Source organism: Haliotis cracherodii, unplaced genomic scaffold, assembly GCF_022045235.1.
Source record: "Haliotis cracherodii isolate W230 unplaced genomic scaffold, xgHalCrac1.p SCAF_10, whole genome shotgun sequence".
Lineage (NCBI taxonomy): Eukaryota > Metazoa > Mollusca > Gastropoda > Lepetellida > Haliotidae > Haliotis > Haliotis cracherodii.
This window is the reverse complement of record NW_027266265.1, coordinates 55,455,410-55,473,319: the sequence shown is the minus strand read 5'-3', so window position 1 is coordinate 55,473,319 and position 17,910 is coordinate 55,455,410. Positions and strand designations below refer to the sequence as shown.

Here is a 17,910-nt window from a genome sequence, read left to right as displayed (position 1 = left end):
AGTAGTAGCAGTAGTAGCAGCAGTAGTAGTAGTAGTAGTAGTAGTAGTAGGTCCGCTGTTGTTTATACTGTATACAGTCTACAGATGGTGGTACAGTATCATGGACTGAACCAGTAGTCATTTGCAGACGACACAAAACTGTTCAATTCAATTAAAGCAACAGAAACATCGGTATCACTGGATCACATTACTGAGTGATCTATTGACATGAAGTCGCGAATGTCATCAAGGAGGCTCAAGTCAAATGGCGACAAAACTGAAGCCCTTCTAGCCGGAACGAAACATCAACTTTGCAGTGTAGCAGAGACAACCATTGCCATTGGACAATCGCAGATTGACTTCATGGACAAAGTGAAAAGTCTAGGTGTAATCATGGACTCAAACCACAACCTTGATGTTCAAGTTAACCAGCTTTGCGGATCATTCTACTTTCACTCAAGATGCATTGGTCAGATAAGGACCCACATCACCACAGAGGCGACTAAGTACCTGATTCAGTGTTTGGTGCCGTCCAGCGAGACCATGGAAACAGCTTGTTTATGGGGGGTTGTAAAGCAAACGGTAGACCGTCTCCAGTTAGTGCAGAACACGACAGCCAGGATTGTGACAAGGACATCACATACGTCACACGTCACTCCTGTCCTCAAGCATCTACACTGGCTTCCGGTTGAGTCAAGGATCATGTACAAAATGTTGTCTTTGATTTACAAGTGTGTCAACAAGCAGGCTCCACCTTATCTCTCCACTCTGCGCCAGCTTCATAATCCACCAAGAACTCTGCAAATCAGCACCTGCTATCTGTTCCTCAGTATAGACTTTCCAGCTATGGACTAAAGACTTTTAGTGTGGCTACCCCAAAGTTATTGAATGATCTTCCACTTGAGATAAGTCTTTCCTCAACATTTCAGACATTCAAAGCAAAACTAAAGACACATTTGTTCAAAAAAGCTTTCCAGAGTGAAATTTGAATGTAGCACTTTGAACATGAACTCTACATGGAGCTAGCGCATTATAAGTGCACATTATTATTATTATTAGTAGTAGTAGTAGTAGTAATAGTAGTAGTAGTAGTAGTAGTAGTAGTAGTAGTAGTCATTTGAGGAACCACAATAGTACTGAAGTAAATTGCGTTGCGCTTACCGACACCTCGACATACCTCGGCGTGTCTGCATTAGAAGGATCCCATAATGTAACTGGATCCATTAGTATCACTAGTTCACGTGACTTACGTCATACGTCGTACTCATACAACTCTTGGTCAAAAGATATTACAAAGATTTGCAACAAGCAAGCACTTAGTCAAGCTTGACATGTGGACAAATTTGACGTGTCAGTGACCAAAATTTTGCCCTATGTAATTCCTATTTTGACTCGTACGAGACGTTCCTGTGTTTGTTCAGGTTAAACTTGCCTTGCCTTTGCATGTGTTGGTGGCACCAGTCTGGCAGGATACGTTCACCTGCTGGCATCAATACATGATGGTGATTCATGGCAGGGATTTGATAGATTATGAAAAGTTGTCGATGTTTGTCGATAACAAAATTGTATATCTAATTTCTTTCAACCAAAAGCTTAAACTATGTGCGGGGGATTCAGTCGAATCGCGGTTTAAAATGAATTATGGAAAACCTTTTGTCGCTTTACTTTAAACTTTATTTCTCCAACTTCTCATAAAATACTGAATAAGTGAAAGAATGAGAAGACGTCATGTTCAATATATCTCACCATTTCGTAAGAAATCCTGTTTGTATTTGTTGTTGGTTGTTGAACGCCGCACTCTGTACATAATAGTCTGGACCAGACAATCCATTGAGTGAAAGTAACGCCCTTGACAATATCTATTACAATGATTGTATTTCCATAACAAATACGTGTCACGACATCTAGAGATTGCCGGATCCAGGCGTTTAGATACGGGCTTTCGAAAACTTTGGTGATTGAAATTCGCATTTATGCTGTACCCAAGGATGTACTACACGTTATCTGTGTGTAAACAGTGGGTGTGATTGTATTTTAAAAAAGTCATTGTTCAGAAAAGCGCACGAACGTGAACACCGCTGAGATATTGACCGTCAAGGTATTTTAATCTGTTTTCCACCAAATTGGATTTGATGAATAATGGATTGATTTTTCTTAGACCGAGCTTCTGTTTGAAGGATTTGCATGCGTGTGTTTACCTGTCAGGAGATGTCAATGTATTGACGATAAGATAATGTTGGTTTAAGAATAGAACCGGTGGGTTCATGTATTGGTAAGATGCAATTAATTAATGCTTCTTAGCAAATATTGCTTCTGTCAGGAGAAAACGCAGCGACCTTTAGGTCAGCCTGTCCTTAAGATGTATAAGTTTTTAAATCATGACGACCGTTTGGAGCTTGGATTCCCAGAACACTAACGTAGGTACACTATTCAACTATGTACACGTTAACATCAAAGATAGCCGCGCTGTCATATCTACCAACAATGGATGAGCATCCGCACACTCAACCATTCTTACAACATGGTAAAATGACTACCAGGTATTATTGATGTATTATTGATTCAAAAAATATAAATGAGTAATGCCTTATTTCTGGCTCAGGGCACGTCTCTCCTATCACACACATAAATCAGGGACGTATCACAAAAGATTACAAGTCTGTTGTGCTTGTATTTATTTATTATTAAGTCGATTGATCAATGAAGGCGTGTTTCACGTCAAGCAGAGCCAGGAGTCGGACGGAGTCATATCGAGTCACACTAATCTCAACAGTAAAGCGACTGTGCAGCTCGTTCCCTACAGCCTCCATTTCATTTTTTTTATTGATCAACATCTCTGTTTGCATTTATGTCAAGTGTGCTTACGGCGAACTCTCGTTAGTCCAAACACCTTTATCCCGGAAACCCAACACCTGGTGTCATCACTGATTTTCATTGGTCCATTCATAAGGTATGAATTCAGATGATAACTTAAAAACGCGACTGTCCGAGAACCGTTGACGTTTTGGATCAAGTAATAAGCAGCAGATAATCACTGTTTTAGTGTGGTTTTATTCCTGGAACTCGCGGGGGCCAGGGAAAGAATTACAGCACTCTATATACTTGTCGTTAGCGGTGGTTGAATCTGATAAGAGTTTGAATGGTTGTGTCTTCGAAATCCGACTTGGACGTTATGTTCTCAATCTGTGCTTTGCCTGGTACAGACTCGGTTATTTACTATAAAATATTGCAGAGACTGGCTTACAAAAATTACAATTAATATAAAACGATTAAAGTGTGATGCAAATGAATGTATTACTCAGCCGTAGCGAGATGACGTTTTGTAACAATACACCTTCGTTACAACATTGACGGGACTAATTTTGGCATCAGCTGGTCATTCGTTGGGGGCCGTTGGTAGCTCCACAAGACGATTTTTCTCACCAAATATGCATTTACACTCTACCAATTCATCTCAAAACTGTATAAATGACATATTTTAGTCACCAGTTATATATCGCAGAACGTTTGAAATTGAGTATTCACTTTGATATTGGAGTGGTGCAAGCATTGTGGCATTATATAGATCCAGAGCATCAGTAATAAATAAACAATGCATTTTGTCGAAAGATCCTCACAACTTTCATCTCCGCGCCATCTCCTTACGACCTTGATATTCATGTTGTAAATGGGAGTAGCGTCCCTTGAACTAAGTGGACGGGATGTTTCTAACTTGGTGATATTTGTTTGATTATGTTTGTGTGTATACATGCTTTTTAGAAGATAATAATCATCATCTCATCGTTTGTCATAATCGAGCTTGGTGATATCTGCGGTCTGATGGCGAATCGACAGCTCCGTCAGCTCATCAGAATCGTCATTCACACGCCACCCTTTTACCAACAACGTCGTTTTCAACGTTGCATTCGATAACGTGCAAAGTTTAAGTGAGTCATAAATAATAAGTAAATTCGTCACCGTTAGATAGAGTTATTTTAACGAGAGACATTGATTAAAGTGCTTATCTGTAAGCAAAATGTGTCTTTCCAAATACAAAATACATGATCTTAAGTACCTAGGCAACTGCGAAATATGGGCAGCAAAAGCTTGGGCCGGTGGTACATTGCTCGATTTGAAGGTGGGTTTCACAAGGGGAACATCGAAAGCACCCTCTTGTCATGCAGCTTGGTACTGTGGTTGCCATAATTTGAATGCGATGAGACACTGAATGGGACTTCTCATTGGTTTCTGTGATTCCCAACTTGGATAGATGAGTTGAAGAAAATTATTCACATTGGCATTGTTTAAATGAATGAGGTCACGAATGTGTCCATCTGCTTCATCTATGTCCATCTGCTTCATGTGTGTCCATCTGCTTCATGTGTGTCCATCTGCTTCATGTGTGTCCATCTGCTTGATCTGTGTCCATCTGCTTCATGTGTGTCCATCTGCTTCATGTGTGTCCATCTGCTTGATCTGTGTCCATCTGCTTCATGTGTGTCCATCTGCTGCATCTGTGTCCATCTGCTTCATGTGTGTCCATCTGCTTCATCTGTGTCCATCTGCTTCATGTGTGTCCATCTGCTTCATGTGTGTCCATCTGCTTCATCTGGGTCCATCTGCTTCATCTGTATCCATCTGCTTCATCTGTGTCCATCTGCTTCATGGGTGTCCATCTGCTTCATCTGTGTCCATCTGCTTCATGTGTGTCCATCTGCTTCATGTGTGTCCATCTGCTTCATCTGTGTCCATCTGCTTGATCTGTGTCCATCTGCTTCATGTGTGTCCATCTCCTGCATCTGTGCCCATCTGCTTCATGTGTGTCCATCTGCTTCATCTGTGTCCATTTGCTGCATCTGTGTCCATCTGCTGCATCTGAGTCCATCTGTTTCATGTGTCCATTTGCTGCATCTGTGTCCATCTGCTTCATCTGTGTCCATCTGCTGCATCTGTGTCCATCTGCTTCATGTGTGTCCATCTGCTTCATGTGTGTCCATTTGCTGCATATGTGTCCATCTGCTGCATCTGTGTCCATCTGCTGCATCTGTGTCCATCTGCTGCATCTGTGTCCATCTGCTTCATCTGTGTCCATCTGCTTCATCTGTGTCCATCTGCTTCATCTGTGTCCATCTGCTTCATCTGTGTCCATCTGCTGCATCTGTGTCCATCTGCTTCATCTATGTCCATCTGCTTCATCTGTGTCCATCTACTTGATCTGTGTCCATCTGCTTCATGTGTGTCCATCTGCTTCATCTGTGTCCATCTGCTTCATGTGTGTCCATCTGCTTGATCTGTGTCCATCTGCTTCATGTGTCCATCTGCTTCATGTGTGTCCATCTGCTTCATGTGTGTCCATCTGCTTGATCTGTGTCCATCTGCTTCATCTGTGTCCATCTGCTGCATCTGTGTCCATCTGCTTGATCTGTGTCCATCTGCTTCATGTGTGTCCATCTGCTTGATCTGTGTCCATCTGCTTCATCTGTGTCCATCTGCTGCATCTGTGTCCATCTGCTTGATCTGTGTCCATCTGCTTCATGTGTCCATCTGCTTCATGGGTGTCCATCTGCTTCATATGTGTCCATCTGCTGCATCTGTCTCCATCTGATTCATCTGTGTCCATCTGCTTCATCTGTGTCCATCTGATTCATCTATGTCCATCTACTTCATGTGTGTCTACATCTGCTTCATGTGTGTCCATCTGCTTCATGTGTGTCCATCTGCTTCATGTGTGTCCATCTGCTTCATCTGTGTCCATCTGCTTGATCTGTGTCCATCTGCTTCATGTGTGTCCATCTGCTTCATCTGTGTCCATCTGCTGCATCTGTGTCCATCTGATTCATCTATGTCCATCTGCTTCATGTGTGTCCATCTGCTTCATGTGTGTCCATCTGCTTGATCTGTGTCCATCTGCTTCATGTGTGTCCATTTGCTGCATCTGTGTCCATCTGCTGCATCTGTGTCTATCTGCTGCATTTGTGTCCATCTGCTGCATCTGTGTCCATCTGCTGCATCTGTGTCCATCTGCTTCATCTGTGTCCATCTGCTTCATCTGTGTCCATCTGCTTCATGTGTGTCCATCTGCTTCATGTGTGTCCATCTGCTTCATCTGTGTCCATCTGCTGCATCTGTGTCCATCTGCTTCATGTGTGTCCATCTGCTTGATCTATGTCCATCTGCTTCATCTGTGTCCATCTGCTTCATGTGTGTCCATCTGCTTGATCTATGTCCATCTGCTGCATCTGTGTCCATCTGCTTCATGTGTGTCCATCTGCTTGATCTGTGTCCATCTTCTTCATCTGTGTCCATCTGCTTGATCTGTGTCCATCTGCTTCATCTCTGCTTGATCTGTGTCCATCTGCTTCATGTGTGTCCATTTGCTGCATCTGTGTCCCTCTGCTGCATCTATGTCCATCTGCTGCATCTGTGTCCATCTGCTGCATCTGTCTCCATCTGCTGCATCTGTGTCCATCTGCTTCATCTGTGTCCATCTGTTTCATCTGTGTCCATCTGCTTCATGTGTGTCCATCTGCTTCATATGTGTCCATCTGCTGCATCTGTGTCCATCTGCTTCATGTGTGTCCATCTGCTTGATCTATGTCCATCTGCTTGATCTGTGTCCATCTGCTTCATGTGTGTCCATCTGCTTCATGTGTGTCCATCTGATTAATCTGTGTCCATCTGCTTCATCTGTGTCCATCTGCTTGATCTGTGTCCATCTGTTTCATGTGTGTCCATCTGCTTCATCTGTGTCCATCTGCTTCATCTGTGTCCATCTGCTTCATCTCTGCTTGATCTGTGTCCATCTGCTTCATGTGTGTCCATCTGCTTGATCTGTGTCCATCTGCTTGATCTGTGTCCATCTGCTTCATCTGTGACCACCTGCTTCATCTGTGTCCATCTGCTTCATCTGTGTCCATCTGCTTCATCTGTGTCCACCAGTCATTTGTGTCCATCTCCTTCATCTGTGTCCATCTGCTTCATCTGTGTCCATCTGCTTCATCTGTGTCCATCTGCTTCATCTGTGTCCATCTGCTTCATGTGTGACCATCTGCTTCATCTGTGTCCATCTGCTTCATCTGTGTCCATCTGCTTCATCTGTGTCCATCTACTTCATCTGTGTCCATCTGCTTGATCTGTGTCCATCTGCTTCATGTGTGTCCATCTGCTTCATCTGTGTCCATCTGCTGCATCTGTGTCCATCTGATTCATCTATGTCCATCTGCTTCATGTGTGTCCATCTGCTTCATGTGTGTCCATCTGCTTGATCTGTGTCCATCTGCTTCATGTGTGTCCATTTGCTGCATCTGTGTCCATCTGCTGCATCTGTGTCTATCTGCTGCATTTGTGTCCATCTGCTGCATCTGTGTCCATCTGCTGCATCTGTGTCCATCTGCTTCATCTGTGTCCATCTGCTTCATCTGTGTCCATCTGCTTCATCTGTGTCCATCTGCTTCATGTGTGTCCATCTGCTTCATCTGTGTCCATCTGCTGCATATGTGTCCATCTGCTTCATGTGTGTCCATCTGCTTGATCTATGTCCATCTGCTTCATCTGTGTCCATCTGCTTCATGTGTGTCCATCTGCTTGATCTATGTCCATCTGCTGCATCTGTGTCCATCTGCTTCATGTGTGTCCATCTGCTTGATCTGTGTCCATCTTCTTCATCTGTGTCCATCTGCTTGATCTGTGTCCATCTGCTTCATCTCTGCTTGATCTGTGTCCATCTGCTTCATGTGTGTCCATTTGCTGCATCTGTGTCCCTCTGCTGCATCTGTGTCCATCTGCTGCATCTGTGTCCATCTGCTTCATCTGTGTCCATCTGCTTCATCTGTGTCCATCTGCTTCATGTGTGTCCATCTGCTTCATGTGTGTCCATCTGCTGCATCTGTGTCCATCTGCTTCATGTGTGTCCATCTGCTTGATCTATGTCCATCTGCTTCATCTGTGTCCATCTGCTTCATGTGTGTCCATCTGCTTGATCTATGTCCATCTGCTGCATCTGTGTCCATCTGCTTCATGTGTGTCCATCTGCTTGATCTGTGTCCATCTTCTTCATCTGTGTCCATCTGCTTGATCTGTGTCCATCTGCTTCATCTCTGCTTGATCTGTGTCCATCTGCTTCATGTGTGTCCATTTGCTGCATCTGTGTCCCTCTGCTGCATCTATGTCCATCTGCTGCATCTGTGTCCATCTGCTGCAACTGTCTCCATCTGCTGCATCTGTGTCCATCTGCTTCATCTGTGTCCATCTGTTTCATCTGTGTCCATCTGCTTCATGTGTGTCCATCTGCTTCATATGTGTCCATCTGCTGCATCTGTGTCCATCTGCTTCATGTGTGTCCATCTGCTTGATCTATGTCCATCTGCTTGATCTGTGTCCATCTGCTTCATGTGTGTCCATCTGCTTCATGTGTGTCCATCTGATTAATCTGTGTCCATCTGCTTCATCTGTGTCCATCTGCTTGATCTGTGTCCATCTGTTTCATGTGTGTCCATCTGCTTCATCTGTGTCCATCTGCTTCATCTGTGTCCATCTGCTTCATCTCTGCTTGATCTGTGTCCATCTGCTTCATGTGTGTCCATCTGCTTGATCTGTGTCCATCTGCTTGATCTGTGTCCATCTGCTTCATCTGTGACCACCTGCTTCATCTGTGTCCATCTGCTTCATCTGTGTCCATCTGCTTCATCTGTGTCCACCAGTCATTTGTGTCCATCTGCTTCATCTGTGTCCATCTGCTTCATCTGTGTCCATCTGCTGCATCTGTGTCCACCAGTCATTTGTGTCCATCTGCTTCATCTGTGTCCATCTGCTTCATCTGTGTCCATCTGATTCATCTGTGTCCATTTGCTTCATCTGTGTCCATCTGCTTCATGTGTGACCATCTGCTTCATCTGTGTCCATCTGCTTCATCTGTGTCCATCTGCTTCATCTGTGTCCATCTGCTTCATCTGTGTCCATCTGCTTCATCTGTGTCCACCAGTCATTTGTGTCCATCTGCTTCATCTGTGTCCATCTGCTTCACCTGTGTCCATCTGCTTCATCTGTGTCCATCTGCTTCATGTGTGACCATCTGCTTCATCTGTGTCCATCTGCTTCATCTGTGTCCACCAGTCATTTGTGTCCATCTGCTTCATCTGTGTCCATCTGCTTCATGTGTGTCCATCTGCTTCATGTGTGTCCATCTGCTTCATGTGTGTCCATCTGCTTCATGTGTGTCCATCTGCTTCATGTGTGTCCATCTGCTTCATCTGTGTCCATCTGATTCATCTGTGTCCATCTGATTCATGTGTGACACCTGCGGTTATATGTTGACATTTGCCTGATTAACCGTAATCTGATTACGATGGAAATAGCCTGGAATCTATAATGAAACCCGCAGTTCAACGGTTGAAATCACTGAAAATATGAAAATGCCAAACATCGAGCTAACCTAATGTTAGTCAGCTTAATCTCCGTCTTGAGAAAAGAAATGAATAGTATTTATTTACTTGTCTCGAAATAGAGGCTTCGTATGAACACAGAGGAGGATGGAAACGTATGACTGCCAAATAAATCATCATATGCTGATGATTAAAATAGTGTCGTTTCAGTTCAGGCTTTAAAGGTGCGTTAATCTCAGTATAATCTCATATGTTTGGGTGTTTAGATAACGCTTTCACGTGACGAACAAGGTTCCGAGCTAGGGTTAATGTGAATAGGATCATTCGTATCGTGCATCCTAGGATTCAGGCCCGAAGTTAAATGAATGTTGAAGACCTATTCTACCCGGGATCTTCACAGGTCGAAACAGAATGTAATTCAATATATATATGATTTCGCTTTCATTTCAGCTCCAAACATATACGGTTTCGTTATAGTATATCAGAATATTAAACAAAAGACCTTTAAAAAGATACAAGCCTGGAAGATTTTTTTATTGGTAAAATATTCAATGTACCGAAAGAAGATATGAGCTGAAAGGAAACGACGTTTGAAATCTCATTATTACGAAGACAAAATGTCAAACAAGCTTGAGTTAAATGTTATATGAGTGAGTGAGTTTAACGCCGTTTTGAACAGTACCCTGGCGTGTCAGATGAATGTAGGAGTGAAGCCCAAAGTCCAGCAGACCTCAAACGTCCACTTTAGTGATACACCAACGAGCACGGGTATGGTGCTGACAAACCTCGACATATAATCGGGGCAAAACGAGATTTGAACCAACACACAGTCATAGTTTTCTGACGTGCTCAAGGGACGTAACACTGCACAGCGAATAGCGGCGCCTCAGATGGTTGGGCCAACCGTTCCCCCATTTGAATATGAGGTTCCAGAAATGTGTTTATTGTCTATTCAAATATACTTTGTATTAACTGCCTTCGTAGGTGCTTCTTTTTAAATGTTCGGACTGGTTTGAGGCTGATGCCGTTATTGCCGATGCCGTTATTGTCGATACCGTTATTGCTGATACCGTTATTGCTTATACCGTTATTGCACTGCACTGAACCTCAACACTGCTTGAAGGTACGTGGCAGTTTGTCTGAGAAAGAACTGTTTGTAACATCACACGGACAGGCAATAATCGCTCACATCAACTAATTATTCTAGCAGCAAAATATCGACTTTAAAATAGAGAGTTTTAATTACGTAAATGGTTCAGGTGGGTTGGCTATTTCCAGCAGAGCTGATGTGGGCGGTTACCATTGTAACGCTCCTGGCTCGTGTTCACACTGCAGTGTGTAATGTGGAAATCGGCACGTTTGAAAGGCTCATCGTTCTTGGTTTACAGTATGTTGTAATCAACAACCTCTTGCACATATTGTGTTAATGCGTCTGTGAGTGAACGATTGAAGGACGAGGATGTATATGGACGTTCATCAAATACATGACCCACCCCCACCCCCATCCCCCCACCCACCCCCCACCACCACCACCCATCCCCGCGCCGCTACACCACCCCCTGTTGACACATGTACCGAATTTATCATATCGAATTCACAATTTACTAAGACTTTATGCAAGGCGCGAATGAGAATAATTCACATACAAGGGACGTCACATCATACATAATGACATCATGCTATACGTGCAGACCGGCCAGCCGGCTGGTATGAGTGGGTGAGTATGGTTTTACGCTGCTTTTAGCAACAATCCAGCAATATCACGGCTGGGGATACCAGAAATGGGCTCCGCAAATTGTACCCATGTCGGGGATCGAACCCAGGTCCTCGGCGTGACGAACGAACGCTTTAACCACTAGGCTACCCAACCACCCCCGACTTGTATGGGGTTTTGCATGGCAAGTCATACTTAATTACCCTTTTCGTGAACATCTGGTGTCATCACGGATTTCCAGTGATCCATTCATTTCACTTTCACCACAGTTTTGCCTTTTACGCCCACGAAATCTGTTTCGTTGGATAATCGAGACTGGTTATAGTCTGGCGTTGATGTTGTATATTTACAAAATGGCGACTGGCCAATCAAATGTCTAGATTTTTTAAGGAGTAATAATGACTTGCCTGACACTGTGGAGGCGGAGGTATGAGAGTACTTAGTATCAAGGATACAGGGCTTGATCATCTCTCAATTTCCCTCAAACTTGGAATATTATTCTTGACAAATGTATCAAGCATAAACAGTAAAGCTCTATCAACGCGTGACAGAAAGATACTTTGATCCAGAGGATCAACACGGCGCGAAGAGAACTTTTGTAGCAGACCTACCTATTGATGCAACTACCTACACTGTCAGAAAGCGCACATGTGAAGCCCAGGTGAAACAAATGGTACCTCGAATGTGGTACCTTCAGGATCAGAAATGAGAACATGACACGTTTGAGTTTAAATACATAGTAATATGAAAATAGAAAGCAAAGATATTATGAAAGCAAAACTAGAAATATGTGTTCACAATCATAGTGGTATACATGATAGATTATCGAATTTTTAATTGAGATATTATATGTTAGCAACACATATTGCATGGACTAGAATGGAACAAACAATTATGTCATTGCCACAATGGCTGGACGGAATTGTATAAACGTGGTTCGTATATCTGTGGTAAAGTTATCAATATTTTTTCATCATGAATCTTCAATAGTTACATTGTTGGAATATTATTATATAATGAACTAGATCAGTGAAGACATGCATATATTGTTAAAATTTAAAGCCACAATGTTGAGAGCGTGTAGTTTTTTATATGACCATTGATTCATACTTCTCTATGAGAGTTATCTCTTTAATGCTTCGCGTACTGTATGTTTACTTCTGTAGCCTGCCACGTCATTTATTGACGCTGTACAAAAGTGCTCATATCTCGCTACATGGAAACTGAGTCAACGTTTCCGACTCTCCCTTGACAGAGCTTGCCTCCATTTGCCCACTGAGCCCGACAAACACATACGTCTTTATTGTAATAATTTACAGTTAGGAATGTTTTAATACATATTTTCATAATTATTTCAGTATTTCGTATGTACACATATCATATTAAATGTGCGAGATAAAGATAAGATTTTTTTTAAATGTGTTTTCATCTTTGCATCTATTACTCATCCCCGTGTAACTTAATCAAACCAAAAACCAAATACAGCACTGCGTATGGCGCCTACTAATTACATTGCAGATGAACCTGTAGCTTATTTGTTAAGACATTTCACTTGCTTCTGCCAAGTTTCTAGCTCATAAATGAAAAACGTAAAAATATTTTGTCCAAGACAATATAGCCATCAGAGGAAACCAGTGAACTGTCAGTACTTGACGAAGGTAATGCGCCTTACACCTCTTGAATATGCAAACCTTATAAATATAAAATGTCAGCGGCGGAGAACAACTAATCTCGATTATTCGACGAAACAGATTCCACTGGGCGGAAAAGGCAAAATAGCGGTGATAATCAATGTTGAAACCAGATGTTCGGGAAACACTGCAAGAAAAGAGGCATTACAATGCAATCAAATCTAGACGCACTAATGCTCTCATACGTAACTGGAGAGCTTGCAAAGACAAAAGAGATTCTGGAATATATATATACTACTGGAAAGAACTCCTGGTATCATCTTATATTTAATCAATTTCATTTATATAAAGCAAAATGGAATATTGACTCAGTTTTCAAAGTAAATGAAACTGAATGTCTGTTTGTTTGCTGCTTAACGCTGCACTCACCAAAAGTCCAGCCATATGACGGGGGGGGTGTGTGTATGCATGTAGTTATGACTGTGTGTGTGTGTGTTGGTGTATGTAGTTATGACTGTGTGTGCGGAAATGAGTCGTGTGGTTACAGTTCACGAAATAAAATGTTCCAAAGAGCACAAAAACGGAACGTGGAATATAAGTAAAGAAGTAAGTTATATAGCTGACTCCAAAGACAACGATCAATGCCAAGATGCTTTCCAAGACGCTGGTGTCTAGAAACAGCTCTTATTCCTGTATTTCCGTGCATTGCTATGATTATAGGATAATAAAACCAAAGACATACCATCATGCAGCTTTACTACACTTGGCGTCTCTAGACACTCCAAACTACAGACAGATTAATCCCCATTATCCAACGTATGGTTAGACCTCTTTCCATTAGGATATTCATACCCTTGACGCCACCGACTGGGCGTAGGGGTACCCTAGTGGATAAAACATTTCGCTCGTCACGCCGAAGGTCCGATTTCGATTCCCGAAATGGGTACAATGTGCGAAGCCAATTTCTGTTATTGTTTATGATGGTATTAATTACCGTGTAATTGTTTACCATGCTATGTATTACCATGTTATTGTTTATCATGCTATTAATTACCATGTTATTGTTTATCTCTCTCTCTCTCTCTCTCTCTCTCTCTCTCTCTCTCTCTCTCTCTCTCACACACACACACACACACACACACACACACACACACTGTCGGTCCCTTATCAAACAAGTTTGGGCATAAGCGTCCCAGTTTCGTGTCCCTGTCGGAATGTGTTCAAGAGTTTTGCTCATATCAATGCAACACATCGTGTGTGGAAGTGTTCAAGACATCTACTCACCCACAAAGACGAGTGGGAGGGAGGCTTCAGGATATGGCACAGAACTTATGAATAATGCACGGCTCTGCCAGGAAGTAGCGCTGAATAGTTTTACGACTTAAACTTTGATATTCCCATGGGACTTTAATTGGACATTAACAGTGTCTCGTCCCAGTTTCAGAATCCAGAAATACATGAGAAGGAACAGATTACATTTTTGTTAAATGACTGATGCCGGTTTCGTTTTTGTGTAACTTTGATTACTTTACATATCTTAAGGTCATTCTTGGCTGTGTCTTTATATACAATAGACGCCAACTCTTGAAAAGATACCATGTGTCTGAAACATGATAAAAACATAAGCTACTGCCACAGACATGTGCTTGGGTAGTGGGCTTGGAGAGCCGGAGGGGGGGGGGGGGGGGGGGGGGGGGGGCAGTCGTATAAGACGCCGCGAATCCCTATGCAGAGTTGAGTCCCTTGGGCATAACAGAAACCTATGATTGTGATTCGAATACCGGTTCACCCCCGATCTCTATGACAACGAAGCATTACTTTTGCTGATGTTGGCACGAGTTCGCGAAATGACCATGACGCTTCTCCCGCCATGTTACTTCTTGCACTTAACTTCAAGGGGAGGTTGAATGAGTGGGCTTCACGGCCGCTTTGGCCAGTTTCAGTTGTGTCCTGAACGTGTCAGCTTAATATAGGAGGAAAGCTCAAAGTTTCCGTTGAATTTTGCTGTAACTAAAGCGACAAAAACCCTTTCCATATCCAGAAGAAATCTCTGCATAAAGCAGTGTCGATTAGGCTACACTTATAAAGACTGGTATGGTGCAGACAGACCAAGAATCATAAGGGGTCGAGTCTGGGACGTCCTTGCGATCTGCGAATCCTGGTGCTGTCAGGTGAAAAAGTGTCGGGGTGAGAGAGCGCCCTCCCGGACAATCGCTCACGGTGTTTGACATTTTAAAGAGCGTCATACGATTCTTCCACAATAGATGTTCGACTGGGGTTATAGCAATCCAGGCCTTGGTAAAGCATTATTAAACGTTTTATGGTAGACATGTGGAGGACAATTTGATGCATCGGTGACCAAAATGATGTCCGATAAAATGCCTTATTTGTTCCAGTGTATACTTGCCTTTCCTTTGCATGTGTTTGTGATAAACAAGACAGCCCAATCCTAACAAATAGTTGTTTGTGGAGTGGGATTGAAAGCTATGTGTGTGTTCCTCGATAAAGTCGAGTTTAATCCAAAGTAATCACAACAATCAGGTAGATCACAATATCAGTGTATGTTTCTCCCTACAACTTCAATGTTTTTGCAGAATCTTAATTTAATAACATATGTTCCGAATTTAATTCAATCTGAAAACAGGTATGACAAGAATTCAAATGGTTCAAATTGAGTAAGCAACATCAGCCTCCGTCAACACAATCAGACAACTTCCTCAACAGGTTAATAACGACGAAAACATCAACGTTATGATTTGCGTTTAGAAAGAAGTTCACCTTTGATTGTAGTGTGGAAATGACTAACAACTTCCATATGCAGATTCCAATCCCTAATCAGGTGTACGGGTATTGGCGGCAGAAGGGCTGGGGGTTTAGACAGTTCAGATAATCACGAAAGGAGTGAAATCAGATGTTTGTGCAATCAGGGTTGGTCGGGCGCCATGTATATCACATGGCAAAGCTATTAAATATGAACATAATCATAAGTCGTCATGTGTTTGGTGCATTAAGGTGTGAAGACGTGTTCTCCATATCTTCGAGAAGGGTTCGGGTCAATGATGTTTGTACAAAGGATGTAAGGTATGTCAACGGCAACAGGTAGTTAGTTACCGTCATTAGGATGGGGCCAAAACATCAATACTTGTGTTGCAGATAACACATTCTTTATAAATATGGGTCGGTGGGTTCATAAGAAAAAAGTTATTAGGGACACATTCCAGTCGGAAGTCAAATCCTATACTAAGACAGTTTTATAATATTGTCGTGGAAATGAATGCACAATATAGGAAAGACAACACCACTGAATGTGAATTAATATGAAGCACGCGACAGTCTTATAAATACGTCTGTAACTTATAAATACGTCTATATTTAAAAAAATATACTTATACACACACATCTCCCATGTTTATTTGTTATCTGAATATAAGACGTCAACGCAAGGTAATAACAAATCTCGATTCTCCGCCGAAACATTCCATTGGTCGTAAAATGCAAAAAAGAAGTGAAAGTTATATGCATGGATCACTGATCATCAGTGATGACACCAGGTGTTCGAGAAAAGGGTAGAAGGTATGTTCTGCTCTACCTATAGCACCTGCCATTGCGTTCATTAAAACACCTTAATACTTATTTGGTATTATATTTGATGCACAGTGAGTGAGTGAGTATGGTTTTACGCCGCGGTTGGCAATATCCCAGCAATATCACGTCGGGGGACAACAGATATGGGCTCCTGAATAATTGACTTACCTTTGCATGCGTTTGTGACAGTAGCCATCTGTGGGACAGGATATGCTCACCTTTTCGCGAACACATGGTATCATCGCTAGTTGATAGTGATTCATAAACACATGCTCATGATACAGTCGGAATCGTACAATCGACTCTGTTCGGGCAAATATTCCTTCAGGCTATGAAAGGGGTTTTGTCGATTTTATTCACACGTTATTGCTGAACATTCGTCTCCCGCCAATAGCAAACCTGTGTGAACTCTTCTATATGTGTCCCTGAACTGGGTCAGCTTGCCCTGCTGAGATATTGTGACCTTTTAAGCAAAATAAGCTTTGGTGCCACGTAACGGAATTTGGTTGTATAAGTCTGCGTAATCACTTCCTTTATTATTGCAAATCCTTTGAAGCTCGCTTCCTCAATTCGGAGCTAGTCCAAATGCAAAATAAACATTCGGCTGTTCATGAATACGAATTCAAAAGCAAATGGATTACATGTAAATGTCATTTGAGTAATTTAAAAACGGAACGCGTGTGCTGTTGGTATACTGGTGATTATAGAACGGCTGAAAGGTTCTCCAAAAAGCCTGTTCACCCGTCAAAGCTCAGCCACATTCCTGATATAATATGCAGACAAAACCGAATGTAACGAAGTTCCACGTGCAAACGCCTCCTGATATAACGAAGTTACACGTGTAGACCACTTAATATAACGAAGATCCCTCGTGACATAACATTGTTCAACGTGCAGACAACTCCTAATATAACGTGGTTCGACGTAAAGACAACTGATATAGCGAAGCGCCACCTTCAGACACCTCCTGACATAGCGATGTCCAACGAGCAAACAATTCCTGATATATCGAAGTGTCACGTTCAAACAATTCCATATAACGAAGAACCCTCCTGATATAACGTAGTTCACACAACTCCTGGTATAACGAGGTCCCATGTATACAATAATACTACCCCCATATTGAGGCTTATTGCGGAGGATCCAATAGGTGTAAATATACAGTTAGATACGACGTGGTAGTTTAATGTTAACCAGTAATGACCGTTAATTACGCGTCAGAGAGTGAGTGAGTGAGTTGGTCTTAACGCCTCATTGAACGTTATTAGTATAGTAACATCAAAGATTGTCCTCTTGTTGGACGAAATTTGGACGATTACCACTTTGATAAGGACAAATCTGTAATTGAATCAACAGTCATAAGATTCTGATATAACCAAGGGGCGCAACTCTGCACAGCGAAAGTGGGGCTTTGGTGAATGGCCCGAGGAGCCAAAGTGTGTCGGAGGTGTCGGCTATCTGCCATCAGGTGAATATCCTGAGGAGCCAAAGTGTGTCGGAGGTGTCGGCCGTCTGCCATCAGGTGAATGGCCCGAGGAGCCAAAGTGTGTCGGAGGTGTCGGCCGTCTGCCATTAGGTGAATATCCTGAGGAGCCAAAGTGTGTCGGAGGTGTCGGCCGTCTGTCATTAGGTGAATATCCTG

At 42.5% G+C, this 17,910-nt stretch overlaps 1 protein-coding gene across 1 annotated transcript; it reads left to right on the top strand.

The window, feature by feature from the left end:
* Nucleotides 1-219: 219 nt before the first annotated feature.
* LOC139453909 (uncharacterized) lies at nucleotides 220-834 on the top strand. The gene has a single exon (XM_071235354.1). It carries the CDS (start codon nucleotides 220-222, stop codon nucleotides 832-834), a length of 615 nt encoding a protein of 204 aa, XP_071091455.1.
* The last annotated feature ends 17,076 nt before the right edge of the window (nucleotides 835-17,910 follow it).

What these genes read in the sequence shown, in the direction of transcription:
- LOC139453909 (XM_071235354.1), top strand. Translation starts at nt 220, where the DNA reads ATGTCATCAAGGAGGCTCAAGTCAAATGGCGACAAAACTGAAGCCCTT.